The sequence below is a fragment of the Castanea sativa genome, chromosome 5 (genome assembly GCF_040712315.1).
Source record: "Castanea sativa cultivar Marrone di Chiusa Pesio chromosome 5, ASM4071231v1".
NCBI classification, from domain to species: Eukaryota; Viridiplantae; Streptophyta; class Magnoliopsida; order Fagales; family Fagaceae; genus Castanea; species Castanea sativa.
Window position 1 is genome coordinate 30,279,499 of NC_134017.1, and position 16,959 is coordinate 30,296,457.

Here is a 16,959-nt window from a genome sequence, read left to right on the forward strand (position 1 = left end):
CATGTTCCAGATTTAAGGATGAATTTGTTTTCTACATTGACTATGGATCGAGCTAGTTATTGTAACTACCTTGGTAATGGAAGATGGAAACTTACTAAAAGGCCATTGGTTGTTGCAAGAGGACATGCATGTTGCGTTATGTACAGTACTCATGTGAAGATTTGTAAGAAGAAGCTCAATGAGATTAAGGAGTTTAAGAAGAATCCACAATTGAGAGTTAAGATTGGTGATGATGTCAAGAGGGTGAAATTCTCATTGCCTAATAGTGCTTTAGAAGAGGAAGTGATAGGTGATGAAGAATATGAAGATGCTAAGGCTACATTGGATGATGATGAAGTGAAATACCTTGGAGGTCTTGACCAGGGGGAGCAATATCCTCTACTAGAGATTGTTGAACCTCACGAGAAGAGGACTACTACAGGATATCGAATTGTTAGCTTCAAGAATAATTATGCTTCTAATGAGGGGGAGCCAAGGGATTGGATTAAAGAAATCAAAGATGAGATTAATTATTTGAGAATGAAAGGGATTGACGTTGATAAGGTATTCTTAGTGTTGATGAAGATAATGAAGAAGGTCAAGCTTGGAGTCGGCTTGACCGACATGGAATTGAATTGAAGAAATAGATTGAAAATCTCCTCCCATTAGTGGGTTGGAGGGGGGGGGGGGGGAGATTGTTAGGTGCACGACACCAATTAAATCCAGCCCACAAATTTTATAATAGCTCATGTAATGAGCTTGTTGGACACGAATAGGATTCTATTTCTATGAGAATTCTTTTATATAAGTTGATTTACGAATCCATATGTTCCTAGGAGTGTGAGGCGGCTGAATTTTATATAAATAAGGTTTATTAGGTTTTGTGTGTCGCATATTATAGTGAAGAAAAAAGAAAAGGTGCCGCACAAGAGAAAAAAAAAAAAAAGGAGAGCAGCCAAGAGGGAGCCGCTTAGAGAAAGAAGACAGCCAAGAAAGAGAGCTGTGCATGGAGAAGAAAATAAAAAGGAGAGCAAAGTGTTGCCGCCTTTAAGAAAAAAAATTAGTGTGTGTGAGGGCAAAGAAAATGAGAGAGATTTTTTCTTTAGCTGTGAGATATACACAAAAATTATTGTGATTGATTTGACAATAGTGAAATTATTTGGATTTTGTCCAGTGGTTTTTCCCTTCAAGAAGAAAGGGTTTTCCAAGTAAATTTTGTGTTCTTGTGTATGATTGTTATTTTGGACTACTAATATTGTTGATAAAATTATTTGGGGCCCAATAGATTGGAGTTTATTTTTTGTTGGCTATGTTATGGGATGTAGCGATTCCAATATTTTAGTTTGGGAAGTTTTTTAATTTGAAGTTTTCTTGATGTTAAATACCATCTTGGATCTATGAATGCTTTAGTTTTGTTAAAAAAAAGGAAGGTTACTTGCTGATAAGTTAATTAAGAGCTGCAGTCCGAATTTGGCCTATACATGCTGAGGACTACCAAACAAAACGTACTAGATTCTAGAAAACTCCCGTGGAATCTAATCTCAATGTCGATTTGAGTTTATTTTTTGTTGGCTGTGTTATGGGATGTAGCAATTCTTATATTTCAGTTTGGGAAGTTTTTTAATTTGAAGTTTTCTTGATGTTAAATACCATCTTGGATCTATGAATGCTTTAGTTTTGTTAAAAAAAAGGAAGGTTACTTGCTAACAAGTTAATTAAGAGCTGCAGTGTGTAACATTGCCTAGCATCAAGACCCCAATATCAATACCAAATCTGGCCTATACATGCTAAGGATTACCAAACAAAACATATTAGATTCCAAACTCCCATGTAACTTAGCAACATGTCACAATACATATATTTTGAGGAGAAATGCTAATGCCACCAATAAATAGTTCTTGATCTTGATCTATTGCCAGTGCAACCAATAATATCTCTTCTATGCTGCAACAACATATTGCTCCAAATCAAACAATTACTTAGAACAATGCTTAGCCTAACTATGAACTCTATTAATAAAACATGCGAAAGAAACATCATTGGAAAAGCTTCAGGATATATATAGGCCTTTTAAAAGACAAAATATAGGAGTAGATAAGGAAATACTAATCACAGAATCATTAGTAAAAACACCTGAAACACACCTGTCGTACTAGGTTGCAAAGTACAGTTTTAATCCAACAGCAAAGTAAAAACTTTAATCCCAAACTTTAGTCATTACAAAAATAGAGGATTAGTTGTAGCTATTCGTTCTTTTCAATCCAACAATCTTTAAAGATAAAAGAAAAAGAAAAACTAATAGGATTGAGAAGCTACTACCTTCATGAAGCATTTTGAATTACTATCAGATGTAGTGCAAAATTGGAGAATCCAAACTTCCTTCTCCTTCAATGCGATTTTGAAGTAAGGTAAATAACATTTGAGTTGATAATGGATTTTACTTTGCATGTTTCCCTCATTAGGCACATCTCTTAGGCCTGTATAGTTGCACACGATTGCTTAAAATTTCAGACTATTTAACTGAGTTGGGTTTTTAATTTTGATGATCTTTTTTATTTTTTATATTTACTTTTACCGTGCATCGAACCCAAGGTCATTCGATTAGAGTTTTCAATATTGTAGTAGATCTCCTTTATGATAGTGTGATGAGAGATCTGTGTACGTATTCCAATTTAAAAAAAAACTGTATCAAATATCTGTGTCATTGTAGATTGATATCGAGGGAGATTAAAAAATGAGGTTGGTCTAAAAAACTATTTTAGTTTAAATTTTTGGGTTGTGTCTTACCTTGGGATATTTTAATTTTTAATAGAACTGCATAAAGATAGGAATCTCCAAATAGACTTAGAAATATGGTCTTCATGATACTTCTGTGAACTGTCTTACCAAGCAGGAAGACACTATAGATAGATGACATAAAATATTATATTTTTTATTACTATTTGTGTGTGTATTTGCATGTGAGTGTTTGTGTTCATTCATAAAAAAAAAAGGTGTTGGTGTTCAATGATGTGGACACCTGTTATCGTTTTGATTACTATTTTACTTACCAGTTCCTCACAAGTTATCTATTAATTTACATGTTTTTAAGCTGGATCGTTTCTTCAAGTATTTCTAACTTTTAATTATAAATACAATGAAAAGGCTATGCTAAAATATTTTTTATATTTTTATTTGGTTGTGTAGGTTGTTCATATTTTCTACTGGTTGATTACAAAATATCTATTAAATTGCAAGTTCAACAACTATAAAATGAAGAGGTTGTGCTAAAATATTTTTTTTATTTTCTTTTGGTTGTGTAGGTTGTTCATATTTTCTACCAATTGATTACGGATTATCTGTTATATTGCAAGTTCAACAGCTAGATTGTTTCGTAAAGTATGTCCAACTCTCAATTAACAAAAAAACTATTATGAAATTGAGATTATATTATCTTTTGGTGTGCTAAAATAATTTTTATATTATCTTTTGGTTTCTACCAAATTATAATGGATTATCTATTAAATTCCAAGTTCACAAAAGCTGGATTATTTCTTCATGTCTCTCTAAAATGAAATGTTTTGCTAAAATAGTCCTCATATTATTGGTAGGGTGTTCATATTATCCACCAGTTATTTGAAATGATCTTTTACTATAATGACGGTTAGTAAATGATGGTTTGTAAGTACTATGGAGTCACATTAGCAGTTAGGGTGTCTATCTTTCAATATGAAATTTCACTGAATTACATTCCCATGGTACAAAAGAATATAGAACCCAGAAAAGTTGAAAAAATGGGGGAATTTTATAAATAAAAATAAAATTCTAAATTCTTTAGAACCACATGATATTCAGATTTTGAGATAACTGTCAGATGAAATTGTAAAATAATTCAGTAAAAACAAAGGTAGATTAAAAGTAAAAATGGAGGGAGATTAAAAAAAATGAGGTTGGTCTAAAAAACTATTTTAGTTTAAGTTTTTGGTTTGGGTCTTACCTTGTGATATTTTAATTTTTAACGGAACTGCATAAAGATAGGAATCTCCAAATAGTGTTAGAAAAATAGTCTTCATGATACTTGTGTGAACTTACCTAACAAGCAGGAAGACACTATAGATAGATGACATAAAATATTATATTTTTTTGAGTGTGTATTTGCATGAAAGTGTTTGTGTTCATTCATTAAAAAAAAAGGTTTTGGTTTTCAATGGTGTGGACACTTGTCACCATTTTGATTACTCTTTTACCTACCAATTGCTCACAAGTTACACGTTAATTTACATGTCTTTTAGCTGGATTGTTTCTTCAAGTATTTTTAACTCTTAATTATAAATAAAATGAAAAGGTTATGCTAAAATATTTTTTATATTCTCTTTTGGTTGTGTAGGTTGTTCATATTTTCTACTAGTTGATTAAGGAATATTTGTTAATGGTTCGTTTGGATACCATTTATTTTGCTGAAAATTGAAAACAATAAAAAAAAAGTTCCGGTTACTGTTCATAAATGAAAATACCGTTCATTTGCCTATTTGCACTGTTCATGTCCCATGAACAGTGCAAGAGTCGCTGGTCCAGAAAAAAAAACTCAAAACGCTGTGGTCAAAACACAATCCAAACCCACCTAAATTGCAAGTTCAATAGCTATAAAATGAAAAGGCTTTGCTAAATAATTTTTATATTTTCTTTTGGTTGTGTAGGTTGTTCGTATTTTCTATTAGTTGATTATGGATTATCTGTTAAATTGCAAGTTCAACAGGTGGATTGTTTCGTAAAGTATGTCCAACTCTCAATTAATGAAATGGCTATTATAAAATTGAGATTATATTATCTTTTGGTGTGCTAAAATACTTTTTATATTATCTTTTGGTTGTGACCAAATTATAACGGATTATCTATTATTCCCTCTGTCCCAATTTGTTTGTCCAGTTTGAAAAGTCAAACTTTTTAAGGAAACATCATTTATTGTCTTGTCTGCCTTATAAAAATGTATATGTTTATAAAACTACCCTTAAATAAATTTATCAGCTTTTAAAAAAAGAGAGTTATTCTTAATAAGGTAATTAAAAAGGTGCCCCAATTAGATTGATTTTTTTATAAATATTTGTTAGTTTTCTTTTCAAAAAGTTTTGAAAATAAAGTAGGGTTATAATAGGAAAATTAGTAAACTAATGACTTTTATTTTTAGAAGCAGGACAATATTTTGGGACATCCCAAAATGGAATAAAGGACAAACAAACTAGGATAGAGGGAGTAAATTGCAAGTTCATAAAAGCTGGAATATTTCTTTAGGTCTTTCTAAAATGAAATGTTTTGCTAAAATAGGCCTCATATTATTAGTAGGGTGTTCATATTAACAACTAGTCATTTGAAATGATCTTTTACTATAATGACGGTTAATAAATGATGGTTTGTAGGTACTATGAAGTCACATTAATAGCTAGGGTGTCTATCTTTCAATATGAAATCTTACTGAATTACATTCCCACAGTACAAAAGAATATAGAACCCAGACAAGTTGAATAAATGGGGGAATTTTATAAATAAAATTTTTTCTAAATTCTTTAGAACCACATGATATTCAGATTTTGAGATAACCATCAAATGAGATAGTAATATGTTGAGAGATTAGAAATTTTCTATTGAAAAACATGGCTGGTGCAAAAATATCACATAATTTTTATTTATGTTTTGCAGCCACAATGCTTAATATTTTATTTATATTTTCATTTTTAATGCAACTGCATAAAGGTAGGAATCTCCAAATAGTCTTAGAAAAATGCTCTTCATGTTACATGTGTGAACTTACTTACCAACCAGGAAGACACTATAAATAGATGACAACAAAATGAATGCACCCCAAAAAAGAAGGCTAAAATATTTTTTATATTATCTTTTGGTTGTGAAGGTTGTTCATATTTTCTACCAGTTGATTACAGATTATCTATTAAATTGCAAGTTCAAAAGCTAGATTGTTTCGTCAAATATGTCCAACTCTCAATTATAAATATAATGAAAGGCTATGGTAAAATATTTTTATATTATCTTTTAGCATGCTAAAATCATTTTTATACTATTTTTTGGTTGTGTAGGCTATTCTTATCGTCTACCAAATTATTATGGATTTCTATTAAATTGCAAGTTCAAAAGCTAGAAGTTTTCTTCAGGTATGTCTAAATGTCAGTTGTAAATAAAATGAAATTTTCTTATAAAATTGTCCTCATATTATTTTTGGTAGTGTAGGTTGTTCATATTATCCACCAGTTATTTGTAATTATTTTTTTACTATAATGACAGTTAGTAACTGATGGTTTGTAGGTACTATGAAGTCTTCTTATTATGCACGATTGAGAAGAAGGATGATTCTTGCATCTAGGAGAAAATTAGTAGAGATTGTCATTGATATCAACAGCAACAACAGCTCCTTAAGTCTCAACCATTTCAAATAAAAGATTTTCTCTCACTTTGAGTAAACATGAAAAATTCATACCAAAGTTAACAAAATGCTTAATTGGACATGTGAGAACTCTAAAAGAAAATTGAAAGCAGCACACTTAGCAATTTTTTTTTTAATTTCTCCTCCCAAATGAAATCTCAAGGTAGCTTTGATTATACTAAAACGTGCATAAATATTAATTATAGCTGTTGCATGCAAAGCAGTGAAGTTGTCTACTTTGAACAGTTCCATAGTGGTGCACACTACACAGTACACTCACTTGGCCTTCCTACTTGGTTTGAATTATAGTCTTTTATGTTCTAATATTACAGGACAGGTTCAGAAATGTATTGGGCTTTTCGTTTTCTGTCTTTCAAAGATGTAAACTGACAGTGAAAAACGCTAAGAGTTTTGTAACTTAGAGAGAATATCTGATCTCATAAAAGTGAAAAACAAGGGTTCGAATCTCCCTCCCTCACTTAGTATAACAATTGTATTATTTTTTTAATAAAAAAATTGACAATGAAGAATGAAGATGATGGTAATGTCTAAAAAACTCCCAAACAAATTCTCATATGGATCCTTAAATGAATAAATAAATGTGTCTTTGCATCATCTACAAAATAATTTTTCAATACCATTTATCACAGTCCAAGAAAAATGTTAGTCACATTGCAAATTACAATTAAGGATTTTCGTGAATCATCTATATAACCAAATTCTACCTAATAAACACTTGCACACATTTGGAGAACTAATTCAATAAAAATATAAAATCCATATCAGCTGGGTCTCACAATAAAGTAGGTTCATCAATTTTACTAAGATCTAGTATTGTATTTGACAGCCACCTTAACAGCTAATCAATAAATTAAGTAATTAACAAAAGAACAAAAAAGTTATGATTTTATATGATTGGCAAAAAGACAATGTCTTATACTTTCAATGACCATAAATATAATCAAAGCTTTCAGGGTACTATGATTTCACTTTAAGCAGTAATGCTTTCAGTCTGCAATTCTTAGCTTCTTCCCTGAGCAATCCACAACTACAATACTACTTTGGAAGTGGGCATGGCTAAAATCCCAATTGTAGTGGCTTTCAACCACAAATCAATAAAGTAAGAACACCCAAAGTATTAGTCCATTCAAACAAAGTCAGAAAGAAGATCAGCTTCAACTCATTATATTATGAAATCCCCTCAAATCCTCTCTCCCTCAAAACATCCAAACAGGGGAAGGGTAACTCCCCACCCCATTCCTTATCTTTCCTCTCCTCTCCTATCCTTGTAAACACACCCGAGGTCCTGAGTCAGGCATTGGACATAGCTGAGTTAGCTCCCTCATTGGTTTTTTTTTTGGATCGGTAGATGTAAAACTTTATCGGAAATGAAAAAGAGGCACAGCAAAAAAGAAAAAAGAAAAAAGAAAAAAGAAAAAAGAAAAAAGAAAAAAGAAGCCAGGTAAACAGAGTGTACAAAGGGAAATAAAGCACTATACAAAACTACATAAATATTGGAAATCAAACTAAGAAGATACAGGAATACCACCAAAGCCAAAAGTACAGTTTCACCACAACTAATTGGGTACCAATCCAACTATAGCTTATTTCGTAAATTAAAACCTACCTTTAGCATAAAAAATAAAACACAGAAAAGAAAAACGGTAAGAAGGATAGTATACAATGTTTTGCCAAAGCACACTCCGTATTCGATATAGATAAGACTTAAAGGGCAGACCGCCTATGATAGTAGCTATCAATCAATTTGCCAACGCACAGCACAGAGATATAGATAATCTTTAAAGAGTCCATATCCGATCAATTTTCCTGGGCTTTTCTATCTCTCTCTGTTTCTCAATTACTCAATTATATCTCCGTCAAAGTCCCAAACTCTCAGAACAATAATAAAGATTCAAAACCGAGCAGTAAACCAATCCATATAACAAAATGTAATAAGGGAAACAAAAATCATCAATCAAAAGAATGGAGCAAAAAAGAACTGAGATTTGGAGATACCTCAGCTGAAGCAGGCACTGTCAATATTTATACACCATGTGGAAAGGAAGACAGGAAGGAAGGAACTCAGAAAGGCGGCCATTAATGCGAAACAGTAGAGTAGGAAGGTGGGGAGCACAATTTCAGACTCTCTGTTTTCCTTCACAGATTCAGTCTCTCTGCTTTCCTCACGTTATAGGTTATATCAAGCAAAACCCTTCAGGGTTCCACACTTCCACCTTCCACGCTTTTTTTTATTTTTTTTGTTTTTCCTTTTCACCTTCCACGGTTTTTATTTTATTTTATTTTTATTCCTTTAAGCTGAAAAGGTTTGGGTTTAAGTTGAGCTTGATAGTGGAAGTAAATAAGAAGTGGGCTAGGATTTATTATACAGATTTATTATAGGGCTGGGATTTATTATGCAAGAGGTACTATAATTCTGAAATTTGCAAAACTATTTTCAAATTGTAGGACAAATTAAAAAAAAAAAAAATTGGAATGACATAGCTGCTGACGTGGCGCAACCTGAGCACAGCAGTATTAAATGCTACGCTTCAGCTTTTAGTATTATATAGATATGAAGTTCTTTTTGCTGGTTTGAATATTGACCCAAAAAAAAAAAAATTATGATTCAGTAATGCAAGCTATTGCTAATGAAATTGATGGATTTTTTTTGTCTACAACCATGGTGGAACTGGGAAGACTCGATCTTTACAAGGCAATTTTGGCTGCTGTTAGATCCCAAGAAAAAATTGCTCTTGCTATTGCAACATCAGGAATTGCTGCTTTGTTACTCCCTGGAGGTAGAACTGCTCACTCACGATTTCATATACCAATTAATATTTTTGATGAATCTACTTGTGAAATTAAGCAAGGAATGCAAGTAATTGAACTTCTGTTGAAAACAAGTGTTATTTTATGGGATGAGGCACCTATGGCACATAGAAATTTTTTAGAGGCACTTGATCGCTCTCTCCGTGATATTTTACGCTTCCAAAATCCTGATTGTGCTAACAAACCATTTGGAGGAAAGGTTGTGGTATTAGGGGGAGATTTTCGACAAATACTTCAGGTTGTCAAAAAAGGCAGAAGAGAAGATATTGTGCATTTTGCAATTAACAAATCATATCTATGGAAAGAATGTCAGGTTTTCAAGTTACACACAAATATGAGACTTCTGCAGAATAGATTAAGCAATTCAGAATATGCAACAATGATGAATTTTAGTAAGTGGATTTTGAAGATTGGAAATGGTGAAATGGGCAAAGGAGATGGAGAGAATTCAATTACTATTCTAGATGACTGAACTATCAAACATTATAAAAATCCAATGGAAGATATTGTAAGAAGCACATATCCTGATTTACAAATGAAAGTCACAGATCATAGTTACTTACAAGATAGCTATACTTGCACCAACTAATGAAGTTGTTGAAGAACTTAATGATTATGTAGTATCATGTTTACAAGGTGAAGATCAAACACATTTAAGTTCAGATTCCATATGCAAGGCTTCCTCAAATATTGCTGACCAAGATGTTTTGTACCTTGGTGAATTCTTGAACACATTAAGATTACCATATTGCCAAATCATAAATTAAAGTTGAAAATAGGCTTGCCTATCATCTTGCTTCGAAACCTAAACCAAAATGCAGGTCTTTGTAATGAAACAAGATTGGTTATTACTAAATTGGGTACATGGGTTATAGAAGCAAAGATCATTACTGGTATTAATATTGGAGCACATGTTTTTATTCCAAGAATCACAATGTCTCCAAGTGAGTCAAAATGGCCATTCCTCTTGAAGAGACGATAGTTCCCAATTTCAGTATGTTTTGCAATGATAATTAATCAGAGCTAAGGTCAATCTCTGAAACATGTTGGTGTGTATCCCCCGAATCCGGTTTTCAGCCATGGATAGTTATATGTTGCAGTATCTAGACTTAGAGCAGAAATGGCTTGAAGTTCCTCATCATCAAATGAAATCAAAGAAGAGTCAAATACAAAAAATATTTTCTACAAAGAAGTATTCACAGGCCTTACTTAATCTTTGATACTACAAATAATAGAATTCCTTCTCCAGGTTTGTACCCACCTCTCCTATCATTTATTTAGTAATATTTTACTCATTAATGTTAACTTAACTTGGAAAAATTACAGATCATAGTGTCTTATTTTTGGCAGTTTTTAAGCCAAATTAATTTGCAAGGCCAAGATGGGGTAAGAAGATCAGTTTGATATGCTTACACATTCTCTCTACAATTTTCCTCTCTAATGCTTTCATTCTTTTAGGTCAAGACAGTAGAGGAAATGAGTAACCAAATTTTGACAAAGAAAAACTTGACAGGGCTTCTAGAGGTGCAGATTGGAACCTGTAGAAATGTCTTGACAAGTACATGCATTAATTTTATTAAAAGTGAGATGTTTTGCTGATACATTGAGAAATGAAACTAATGGGAAAAAGATTGTAACAATTCTACCAGTTTGCTATTTTGTTGATTCTAATGTACTCAGGATTTTCCCTTTTTGTTCCAACATTAATATTTGTCAAATGATGAAACATAAAAAAAAAAAAAAATAATTCACACATTTTCCATTGTTGGAACAAAAATACTTTCTGTGTGTTTTAATGCAAATACTTTATGTATGTCCAACTCTCAATTAATGAAAATGCTATTATAAAATTGAGATTATATTATCTTTTGGTGTGCTTAAATAATTTTTATATTATCTTTTGCTTTCTACCAAATTATACTATAGATAGATGACATAAAATATTATATATTTTTTTGAGTGTCTATGTATTTGCATGTAAGTGTTTGCGTTCATTCATCAAAAAAAAAAAAGGTCTTCGTGTTCAATGATGTGGACACTTGTTGCGAATTGATTACTATTTTACCCACCAGTTGCTCACAAGTTACTTGTTAATTTGCATGTTTTTAAGCTAGATTGTTTGTTCAAGTATTTCTAACTCTTAATTATAAATAAAATGAAAAGGCTATGCTAAAATATGTTTTATATTTTCTTTTGGTTATGTAGGTTGGTGTGCTATCGTAGGCAACCAAAAATAAAACCTATACTCCTAAAAATACATGTAGTGGTGTGAGTAAGGATCGTTCCCACGAAGAGTATCTAGCCTAGTTTTATGCTACGTGAACAAGGATGGGGGGGGGGGGGAGGGGTTGAGTATAACGAAAATAATTTTAAGAAAAACAACTAAGGAACAATTCAAATTAAAGTATCGAAATCAATCAAAAGAACAAACCTTGGTCTAAGTCAACATCCACCATTAGAATTTTACAACTGATCATCGATGCAAGTATATATCAATTCACACTTTGAATATTCACTGTTGAAACTATTTTCCTATTTCTCCTTAGTCACAGTTAATTAGAAAATAAGCAATTTAATTAACCCTAACTACTAAACAACCTAAGACAAGCGCTAAAGGTTTTATCTAGTAGTAGCCTTAAGAATTAGAGAGATCGATGAAACTAAACAACACAAGCACAAGTGACTGTACTTAATTTAGTCGAGCGTTCTTCCTAAGATCTAATAATTTCTGACGCAGCAAATCATTAAATCTTGGCTGCTTCGCAAATTAGAGAGATCAAACAATTACGGATTTGATATCTAATCCTAGCAGCCAATTGCAACAAATAATAAACTAGTAGGCCTCCAAGAAATTAAATGAGACAATCATGAAAATAGGCACAGAAGAACATCCGATATTCAAAGCAAAAATTGAACAATAAAAACAAATCAGATCTCATAGTTTTAATGATTCTGAGGCTTCCGTTTCCTTCGACCAAGTATAAAAGTTTAGCTAAACATGACCATGATGAAAACTTGAAGGAGAAGTTAGAGAAGAGGGGAGAGAAAGGTGTGTATGAAGTCTGATTTTTCCTCCCCCTTTTACAAGTTAATTCACCCTTTCAGAAGCCTACAAAATCTCCTAAAAATATTCTAAATAATAATATCCAAATCTGACTAATCAAGGATAATATTAAAAATAAAATAAAGTCCTAATATAACTAGGAGAGTGGTGTTTTTAGCTGGAATTTTCGTGCATCAGATCTGGAAACTTCTGAAAATAAACCACATCAGATCCGCATATTAGAATTGCAGGCTAAGGAATGTTCCAGGATGTCAGTAGTGCAGGCACAACAACTTCAAGCCCGATTTCGACCTTAATACAGCCAGTATCTCTCAAAACTTAAAACATGAAAGTTGTAGGTATTTTTCTTGGCGTTCCATAGCATCTGAATCATCTTAATCGGAGCTCGGATGAGAGAGTTATGCCCAGATTATGAAGAGATGTCAAAGCTGTCCAAAATCTCCCAATTAGCTTCGTTTTGCACTTGACGCCTCCATTTACATCCTAAATCAAAATATAAGAATAATGAGTACATTTAGGCACCAAATGAGTGTAGAAGACTAAACATTAAGGGAGAAAAATATGACAATTTGCATTCTCATCACAGGTTGTTCATATTTTCTACTAGTTGATTACATATTATCTATTAAATTGCAAGTTCAACAGCTGGATTGTTTCATAAAATATGTCCAACTTTCAATCCATGAAAATGCTATTATAAAATTGAGATTATATTATCTTTTGGTGTGCTAAAATAATTTTTATATTATTTTTTGGTTTCTACCAAATTATAATGGATTATCTATTAAATTCCAAGTTCACAAAAGCTGGAATATTTCTTCAGGTTTCTCCAAAATGAAATGTTTTGCTAAAATAGTCCTCATGTTATTGGTAGGGTGTTCGTATTATCCACCAGTTATTTAAAATGATCGTTTACTATAATGACGGTTAGTAAACGATGGTTTGTAGGTACCATGGAGTCACATCAGCAGCTAGGGTGTCTATCTTTCACTATGAAATTTTACTAGATTACATTCCCACAATACAAAAGAATATAGAACCTAGACAAGTTGAAAAAATGGGGGAATTTTATAGATAAATTTTTTCCAAATTCTTTAAAACCACATGATATTCAGATTTTGAGATAACCGTTAAATAAGATTGTAAAATAATTCATTAAAAATAAAGGTAGATTAAAAGCAAAAACAGAGGGAGATTAAAAAAAAATGAGGTTGGTCTAAAAAACTATTTTAGTTTAAGTTTTTGGGTTGGGTCTTACCTTGTGATATTTTAATTTTTGTTGGAAAATTTAGACCCTGGTTGATAGAATTAACAAGTTTTAAACCCAAGTTGTTAATTAGATTGATTATGAATAAACCTTGTTAAAACAAACTAACATCAATATCATGCACAGTGGAATAGTAAATAAGACAAGATATGATGACCCAAGAAAACTAATAAAACAAACTAGTTTTAAAGTAAAAATCTGGGGGGAAACATTTCCAAAAAGCAATTTACTATAATAAAGAGAAGTGTTAGATCTAGTGCAAAACCTTTGTCCCTAGACTCTACAATCCCCGTAGATGAACTCACAGCAGAAATCTTCTACCGTTTCAGAACCTTTAAACTCTTCAATATATAAACGCCGTCCTATTGCACAAATCTCAATATGTGACTAACCAATGATGCACAGCTCCCAGTATGTGACTAACTTACCAACTTGAAGAAAATTGTTGGCTGCAAAGTTCTTCACTTCATTAATAATGAAGATCAAGAAGTACTTGGTCACAGAACCTTAAACACAGTAGCTTCTTTTAGAGAGAATAAGGCATTGGTCACCTTTTGCATATTTTTCTCCTTATATTCTCTTATGTGATGGCCTTTAAAATAAGCCTTATATATGTCTAAGGCTTTGAAAAGAGAAACCCTACACATACATGTCAGCATGGCCTGAAAATCAGATCTGAAAATCTGAATTTCGTAATTCTCGATAGATACAATTGTCGAGCTATCTGTTGAGACCTCGATAGATATATCTGTCGAGCTAGTTGTCGAGATTCATTAATCCTCGATAGATATTATCTATCGGCAGCTGTTGAGAATTTGTCCAGCTTTTCTTCACTTGTTTCTTGGTCCAATCTTCATGGCTTTAGTACTTGGCTTGAACAACATGTTTCTTGAAGTACTAAACACATCCTAGATCTATTCAATTACAAGTTAAATGTGTTTTGTCAAAGGATTAGCCAATTACATAAACTATGTCATTAACAATTTTTAACGGAACTATATAAAGACAGGAATCTCCAAATGGTCTTAGAAAGTAACATCTTGAATACCATGACCATACTTTGGATTCGAAGGCTCCCAAGCAATAATAGTCTTGAGCAGTCCAAAAAACCCAAATCTTGTGCAAAGAAAAGGGCCCTTCTACAAGCCATGGCTTCAACTACTGCTGGGGATGAGGGAAGGTGAACACGTTCTGTCATGGCACCAAGCACGCCACCAGAGCCATCTCGAACAACAATCCCAAGACCAACAACACCCTTTAAATTAAAAGTGGCTTCATCGAAATTGACCTTGACGCAAGGATGGATGGGAGGAATCCATCTTATAGCTCTATCATTCACCCTCGGGTGGACTTGTTTTGGGTCTTGGGCTGCTAGAAAATCTTGAACGAGTAGCTTTGCTTTTTGCCTAATTCTGCTAATCTCGATAGCAGCCTCACCCAATCTAGCTGAGTTTCGTCTACTCCAAATCATCTAGAAAATTATAGCAATGAGATTAACATTAAGACAATGTCTCATGTCTAAAACCAACATCCACAAATTAGCGAAAGAACTAACATGATACCTGAGTAATTTTTTTAGCATATCATCAGGTTCCCAAAGGACAGACAAAGAGGCGCAATTCCAGAGAGCATGCACAGTATCTTCGCTAGCAAAATTACAACCCCAGCACTGAACACAGCTAACCACATTCCTTCCCCACAAATTACAAAGGGTTGGGAGAGTATTATGAGTACCTCTCCAAATCATGTGTTTAACTTTATGAGGAACCTGCAAATTCCAAATGCCATGCCACATAGATTGAGTTTTTCCATGGGTTGAGCAACTTGGAAGTAATTGCCTGTCAGCGTTGTGCAGCAACTTGTAAGCACTTCGAGTGGAGAACACACCTTTAGCATTGGGGAACCACAACTCCTCATCTGGAGCAGACTGACAGCTAAGGGGAATACCAAGGATTATGTGAGCTTCCTGAGGAAGAAATTTTGGTTCAATTATCAGTGCCTTCCAGGAGTGGGATGTTTCTTACAATTAACGGTAACAAACACATGTTAATTTACTTGCTACCCTCATCATTTGCTGATCATAAAGTTATTTTGCTTTGCTATTGCATCGACCCATAACAAATGACTTTAATTTTGTTTAATGACCCCCAAATGATGAATTCATGAATTAAATAGAAATGAATAATAGGGAATTAAGTATCAAGTTTGTCCTTTAGGTTTGATCAATAATTTGAACTAATTGAAAGCATGAATAGATTTAATTTTTCATAGAACCGACAAAAAATTCTACATCTAAATAACTAGCATAACAAATGGTCCATTCCTAGAATTATTTAATTTCCATTCAACAGTTCTTTTAAAATTGACAAAATATCCATTTATCGCTTTCATAGTTTTTTGATTTATATTGAATATTTTTTTGTGTTCCTATGAGGACTCTTTATCATTAGACAAAACATTATGCACTTATATTAAAAAAAATATTTCTAGGGTCTAAAAAAAAAAATTTATAAGGGGAAGGAAGAATCTCTTATGCCACATACCAAGACCATCAGTCATGTAGTAAACAAATGAGTGAAATGACACCTTCTTTGGTTGTAAGAATAATGTGTGAGAGGATTTTACACATTCATGTATTTTATTTTTATTTTGAAAAGTTCTTCTACTTAATTTAGACATTCATAAGTAGAAAATTAAATAGTAATTCATACAAAATCAAAAACTACAAAAATTGTCTATACATATTCATCATGGATGGTTTTAAATTTACATTTAACTTTGCATTTATGTCTTCTTGTGCTTTAAATTAGATATTTATAACAAAACAATGAAAATTATGAAAAACATAATTACAGTAGTTTTTTTTCTACTCTTTAAAAAATCACAAATTTTCCTTTAAAAATTTATTTATATGTCCTCATGTTGATTGGAATTTGGAAGATCCTTACCACTAACCTTCAGTAGCTGAACAAAATTACAAAAGAAAAACCCACCTAATTAACCAATGACTCAAAAAGCATATTGTAAAGGCAAGTGCACCATATATAATATAAACCTTAGATTATATCTTCTTTTTGCGCAGATCAACTTTAGATTTCATTGTGGAAATCAATTAATTGACCTAACCACTAAATACATTATATTTAAAAAGTAAGGCCATTATTACTTCCGTTACAACCAAATCATTAATTGATTCAGACAAAAATAAAAATGCCTTAGTATTCCCTTGAAACATTAGAGGGGAGGGGGGAACCTTTCACATACTACTAATGTAACCACATCTATAACTATTTAAGACATCCATGATTTCTATTTCTATTTGATAACCATACCATACAAATTACAACTACTAAGAGAACGTACTTTACAACAATAGAGACAGAGTTTCCAGCTACAAGATATTGGAAA

The 16,959-nt window shown here is 32.3% G+C and overlaps 2 protein-coding genes across 2 annotated transcripts; one reads left to right on the forward strand and one right to left on the reverse strand.

The window, feature by feature from the left end:
• Window positions 1-9,071: 9,071 nt before the first annotated feature.
• LOC142635050 (uncharacterized) lies at window positions 9,072-9,692 on the forward strand. The gene has a single exon (XM_075809267.1). It carries the CDS (start codon window positions 9,072-9,074, stop codon window positions 9,690-9,692), a length of 621 nt encoding a protein of 206 aa, XP_075665382.1.
• A 2,961-nt stretch (window positions 9,693-12,653) lies between these two features.
• Window positions 12,654-16,103, reverse strand: LOC142635051 (uncharacterized). The gene is made up of 4 exons (XM_075809268.1): window positions 16,095-16,103; window positions 15,107-15,517; window positions 14,600-15,022; window positions 12,654-12,767 (listed from the first exon to the last, which is right to left on the reverse strand). The coding sequence occupies exons 1-4, from the start codon at window positions 16,101-16,103 to the stop codon at window positions 12,654-12,656; spliced, it is 957 nt and encodes a 318-aa protein (XP_075665383.1).
• Window positions 16,104-16,959: the final 856 nt, after the last annotated feature.

Excerpts from the sequence above, each read along its gene's own strand:
- LOC142635051 (XM_075809268.1), bottom strand. Across the intron at positions 15,023-15,106 it reads AAAAATTACTCAGGTATCAT|ATGATTTGGAGTAGACGAAA; the intron begins GTTAGTTCTTTC and ends ATAATTTTCTAG. Across the intron at positions 12,768-14,599 it reads GAATCCAAAGTATGGTCATG|GATGTAAATGGAGGCGTCAA; the intron begins GTATTCAAGATG and ends ATTTTGATTTAG.
- LOC142635050 (XM_075809267.1), top strand. The coding sequence starts at position 9,072 with ATGGTGGAACTGGGAAGACTCGATCTTTACAAGGCAATTTTGGCTGCT.